This window comes from Adiantum capillus-veneris, chromosome 22 (genome assembly GCF_014529385.1).
Source record: "Adiantum capillus-veneris isolate H3 chromosome 22, ASM1452938v2, whole genome shotgun sequence".
NCBI lineage: Eukaryota > Viridiplantae > Streptophyta > Polypodiopsida > Polypodiales > Pteridaceae > Adiantum > Adiantum capillus-veneris.
Genome location: NC_140952.1, coordinates 27,579,573 through 27,585,572, shown reverse-complemented (window position 1 = coordinate 27,585,572; position 6,000 = coordinate 27,579,573). Strand labels below are relative to the sequence as shown.

General features: G+C 42.3%; 1 protein-coding gene across 2 annotated transcripts in view; it reads right to left on the bottom strand.

Moving 5' to 3' along the window:
* Nucleotides 1–328: 328 nt before the first annotated feature.
* The window catches only part of SKB1 (SHK1 binding protein 1), a 128,211-nt gene continuing 122,539 nt past the window's right edge, over nt 329–6,000 (bottom strand). For both annotated transcript variants that reach the window (XM_086495409.1, XM_086495410.1), the window contains exons 15-23: nt 4,258–4,332; nt 3,954–4,046; nt 3,778–3,881; nt 3,618–3,666; nt 3,415–3,501; nt 3,212–3,311; nt 3,037–3,124; nt 829–922; nt 329–753 (exon numbers count right to left, since the gene is read on the bottom strand). In XM_086495409.1, the coding sequence (XP_086351535.1) occupies nt 670–753; nt 829–922; nt 3,037–3,124; nt 3,212–3,311; nt 3,415–3,501; nt 3,618–3,666; nt 3,778–3,881; nt 3,954–4,046; nt 4,258–4,332 (774 nt within the window). In that variant the 3' untranslated portion in view covers nt 329–669. The remainder of the gene's footprint in view (nt 754–828; nt 923–3,036; nt 3,125–3,211; nt 3,312–3,414; nt 3,502–3,617; nt 3,667–3,777; nt 3,882–3,953; nt 4,047–4,257; nt 4,333–6,000) is intronic.

Here is a 6,000-nt window from a genome sequence, read left to right as displayed (position 1 = left end):
GGGGGTGAAAGTAGTGATTGGGGGCTAATACAACACAATGTGGGTGTGCACGTGGGAATATAATGGGTGTGTGTGTGTGTGTGTGTGTGTGTGTGTGTGTGTGTGTGTGTGTGTGAGAGAGAGAGAGAGAGAGAGAGAGAGAGAGAGAGCTTTTAGCAGCCTCGGAGATCTATATGATAAAAGTAAAGCTAAAGAGAAAGACGGAAAGCTTTATTAACATACCAACATGCCTTGGCCCTGGCCAAAAGAAACTTGTGCGTGCTGTCTAAGTCCATGACAACGTGGCCTTTGAAATGAGAGCAATACACAAGTCAGAACTTCTATAACAAAAAGAAAATGTAAATGAGATTGCTGCTTGCCAATTCCCACACATACAACTGCAAAATTGATATGTACACTACGGTTGGGCAATATGGCCCTCACTCTTAGATCTGGCCTAGCTTTGCTACCAAAATAATGAGTCAGTGCCAACAGGATCGATACCCGGGAGCATCTCTAAATTTCAATTGTACCTCCCCAAAAGGGGGAAAAAAAGAGTCAGCAATACTGATACAATGGGGCAAACTTGCATTTTAACACCCAGTAGCATTCGAACTTTTGGTTCATAAAAATTCAGAGGTACACTGGTAATTGCCCTGTAGCAACAATTCTTCTGGGGGCATAACTCTCTCACAAGCCAACCCAATACGAACGGCCGTTTGAATTGTGAATAGGAGAAACACTCGGTGCTGTGACAGCCCATTCATACCATACCTGTTATCACAGAAATAATGAAAAACTCTTCTGCTTTGGTAGTTAAGACCCTAGTTGTATGCAGATTTTGCTAACCTTTGTGGGTCCAACGCATCGCCAAAAATGAGCCTCCATGACACTACCGACAGGGACATACACAGGTTGGCGAAGTGGAAAAAAGATTGCAAACCTTCAATCAGAAAATCCTTGTGTTAGTAAAAGATGACGACGGCCAACCAGTTCCAAAGACACCCAAAATGCTGAAGAAAAGACTTGGTTAAATACAAGCTTCTGCACTTACCCATCACTTCTCTCTTCTTCCAATCATCACTTCTTTTTAAAGAAATCCATGCTTGACACGTGAAGAATGCATCGCACGGATACAAGCATCTAAATGGCTGCTCTACAATGTTATATACCAAGCAACAATGTCTACTCCTTCCATAAAGGAATCCACTCACATTGAAGCATTCTTACTATCAAGTTCTCTTCCAAAAAGGATTTAAGCAATGTTCTGCCAAGCCAAAATACCCTCATCATATTAACCTTAAGCTTATCACATTTACAGTACATGAGTGGCACCTTATCACCACACTCTACTTCAAAAAAAACCCTACCCCCAGCAAGGGGCTTATTTTCCCCTGCCTAACATTTACATGCTTCCCCAAACTAGTAATTGAATTTCCAAGAACCTCACAATCTGCTCCTTCGCCTCTTTGGGGCTACACACACTAAGACCCTTATATTGATCAGCTTAATACCCGAATGCTTTTGTAAGTGACAAAAATTCATTATGCTCCTCCTGTCTCCCACATCTCATGCCCACTACTGAACCATCAGCACACACAACTCCAAAATTGGTCGTTTGCACTTCTTAGCCTTCAGTCCAAATGCTTTTTACTAATATTATTATTCATCTGAACGATTCGATGATAACCTCACAACTATGTCCATTAACCATACCTTCTCTCCTAGCAAGATGTTATAAGAAATGTTGAAGGCCTGTAGGCCTCACCATGTGCAAGATAACACCCTTTCAAGCAGTTAAAAACTGAGGCACTTCAAGACCCCTACCTATATAACCTAGACCTATTGCTCCCTGAACCTTGCCAAAGATGTTGGTTACTCCTAGCTCTGATACCATACTTACCATGAAGTCTTCCCTCCCTCTCAATGATCCTGAATCTCGGAATAAGGGATTACACCTCAAAATGCGCCCTCAAAGGCTAGTAATAGTAACACTCCCTCCCCCTCCCCCAAACCAACACACACAGAGACCTCCTTTCCCTTTTTCATTTTAATTTGCAAAGCCTCCCTATGGAATTCAAATTCTCAATAAACAACCACCCTCTCCATGGAAGAAGCCTCAACCAACATCAACTTCACACCTTAAAAACTGAGCTACTTCAAGACCCCTACCTCCATTACCCATAACCCTCGCTATCCATCTTTTTTTTTCACTCACTCCTATGGTTGTTAAGCTCTCAATAAGATCCCTTGTCCTAACATAAGGTTGAAGCCCCACTTAATGGTTCTTAAGAGTTGGTAGCAATCAACATTTGACCTTGGAAACTCATTTCCTAGTAGGTAGCTTCAAACCTTTTTTCCACTCATCTTAGCTCCAATCCAATTTTTAAAAGCAAAGCCATACTCTACCACCTCAACCTAATGAATGAACACCCCCCTCTCTTTACACTCCCAACTCCCAAAAAATCTACTCACTCTCAATTCCCAAAACCAAGATAGATTAACTCCTATCAAATCAACTTTGAAAACTCTAAATCTTCTCCAACCTTCTTAACTACATACTTGTAAGAATGCGACTAATGTACCACCTCAAGCTAATAAATGGACCAACTCCCTTTCTCCCACTTTACCATGGTTTACTCCACCAACTCAAGTTTCCAAGCCCAACCCTATAAAGAGTTCATATCTTTGAGATTGTAATCTGCTCTGATGAGACCCTTAAGGTCATACTTTCATCCCCATCCCCTTCTTATTGTTCCTCCCCCTTCAGAGTTTCGCACGCTTGTACCTTAAATTTTACAAATTCACTCACATTGAAGCATTCACGCCATATCTAAACTGCTCATCTTTTCTTAACACAGTTTCAGCTCATAAAACATGCAATGCATGACATAACAAGTAGCTTCCCTTAATCTCGATAGATGCTTCCTATAGCCACATTTCCTAAGCGCAAAAACAGAGTAATGTTTGGGACAGCCAGGCTCCAACCAGTGACACAAGATATTTGAAAAGAAGCAGTGAAGATTATTTGATCTTCACTATGCACCCAAACCATACCAGCTAAACATGTTCGGTGTTGCAGTGGATGGCTCGATCCCTAGGTGAATATCCTTGTAAAGGATAGAATCGAAATAACCCGCAAAACCTATGCCATACAAATATATGAGTTTTAGTGCATGTAGACTCCTGCAAAAGCACGTTACACCAGATCCAAAAACTTCGACATTCATACCGTGCACAAGGGCTGATCCCATATCCTCTGGGAACTCAAAGATAAGCTTCTTGAATCTTTTATTATCACCCTTTGACTTTGGATGTCTGAATGTAAATACCTGTTTTAGAGTTGATACCACAACGAAAGAGTTTGAATACCAGGCTAATCCGCATTCAAGAAGTCCAATAGATTGAAACACAAGTTGGTTCATAACTTCTTACAGGCTGTGGAGAAGCCAAGCGTGCAACACTGTGCAACTTCACTACGTATGCTGTCTCAAAATGCGCCAAATCATTATATGATTTAACCTGCAAAATAAAAGAGAGAAAGAACAGGATTTTCTTGAATCAAACCTCAACAAAAAAAAATTAATTGAAAAACCACAAGTGGAGCTTTATAATTATGGACAAAGCAAGAAACAAACATCTTTGTGAAGCTTGGACGCAGTGATGGGTGCAATGAAACTGGTATACCTGCAACAACCATCGACGTGACTTTTTTTTCCAGCTACCACGTTCACAATATAATGCTAAAAGGTCCAAGTGATTTTGAAGTGCTCATCATGGATAGAAATTCATACTTACTCGCTTGGTATCGAAACACCATCATCTTTCAGAAATCTTTGAGCACCATCCAAGCACTCTGGTGAAAGTTCATTATCCCCAAACGAGCCCAGTAATTCGCTTACCTGAAAGAGGGCAACATCCTTAGAATCAAAGCAAAATAACAGCATAATTCAATAGATCAGAACAACGAATACCAAAATGTCTGCCCTTTCAGGAGCTTTCCAGTCACGCATATCACATGAGATTATCGTGACAGTATCCTGCCAACCCTCTAGCTTCACTAAACTCTGTAATCAATACAAAACAGAAAGAAACTCAGTTCCACATCAATTACAAAACATGGAAAGGTTGTGTTTAACCCGTTTAATTTCCATTAAACAAACATATATACATGAAGACAAGCTTGCATGATCTTTAATAGGTACAAATAAGGCAGCCCACCTGCCTTGAAATTTTCAGGCAAGACTAACATGAAAAGCCGACTCTTTAGGAACTTACATGAAGTGTGACTACTGCATTGGGGTTCTTCTCCACCGCATAAACGCGAAGTTTTCTTCCAGTTTCCTTAGCAGCCTGGAAAAACATATTTGAGATTTTAAAATAGCATCATGGCTATTCCTAAGCCTTTAACAGTTCACATGTTAATAACATGAATTTCAATAAATGAAAGTGCATGACATAACTAATATGTGTGATGGGAATTTCCGTTGTGCCGGACGCGTGTGTGGGTGTGGTGGAAGATGGAAGGGGGGGGGGGGGGGGGGGGGGGGTGTATCTCTCCATTCTGCATCAAGTGAACGTGGGCCCTCGGGTGCTAAAAAGAAGAAGGATGAAGCATCACGGTGGGACAAAGTGCATTCTCGAGTGTTGGGAAAGGCCAGTGGTGCACGTGCATGAAAGTGCAAACTATGTGGCTTTGAAAGGCAATCCAACACAACCAAAGTCCGTGCTCACCTCCTTAGGCTAGAGAGACAACAAGTTTCAATATATAAGGAGGTGAATGAGAAGTTGAAGGTATTTGAAGCCAAGAATGCTGCCATCAAAACCAACAAACTAGAGAAAGAAGCAGCCAAGACAAAGCGTCCCGCAATCGACCCCGACAACTTGGTTTTTCCCTCTTCTACACCTTCATCCATTGGTGGTGATAGTAACCCGGCGACGGCAGAGACAGGAGCAACATCATTTTGATCTGCATTTGCAACGCCTAATACTACTCCTGTCTCCACTCCCAAATCTTACCAACACATCCTACATGCCACTTGGATCCAAGAAGGAAGGAGGATGTGGATGCTGTTGCACGCTTTTTCTATCATGATCACATCCCCATCATAAAGGCTCGGTAAGACTTACTACCATTTTAAATTTTCTCATGATCAATCATCTCGATTCTCATTCTCATCTAAATCCTAATACATATGTGCTACCTCTTATGTGTAGGTCAGAGAACTTCAACACTATGTGCACGAGGATTAGAGAATATGGGGCACGCTGTGTGCCACCCTCTTCAGAGGCCCTCCGCACTACTCTACTCGATAGAGAGAAGGCCATTGTGGAGATGGCAACCCTCAACGTGAAGAGAAAATGGACAAAGTATGACGTGACCCTCATTGCGGATGGATGGAGCGACACTAGGAGGAGGCCCATTCATGGCATTGTTGCATATTCGGCAGGGGAGATGTATTTTTCCTACTCCCACGACGCTACGAAAACAAGAAAATCAATGAATTTCCTTGCAAGAGAGTGGACCTCCGCCATACAGACCATTGGGACGCATCTTATGATAGGGCTAGTCACCGATGGGGAGGCATCAAACAAGGCAACCGGAGCTATTCTAGAAGGCATTTATCCTCACATCACGGTGTCCTTTTGCATGGCACACTACCTTTACAATCGCCTGAAATGAAGGATTTCGGCAAACAACCTTGGATAGAGCCTCTCATTGCATCTACGTCCAAAGTGGTTACTTTTATCAGCAACCACAACGTGCTTGGCGTTGACTTCTTAAAGCGGTTGGGGGACAAAGTGCCTCGAAAGTATTGTGAGACCCGCTTTGCCTACAACTATCTTCTGGTAAGCCGCTTTGTAGAGTGTCGAAGTGCAATGCGGCAACTCTTCATCAGTACAAAGTTTCTTGAGACTTCCCATGCAACTACAGCCACAGGGATCATTTGTATAGGGAAGGTAGAGGATCCTGAGTTCTAGGAGTTTCTCAAGACTCTTACCAAAATGCTCAAACCAGTG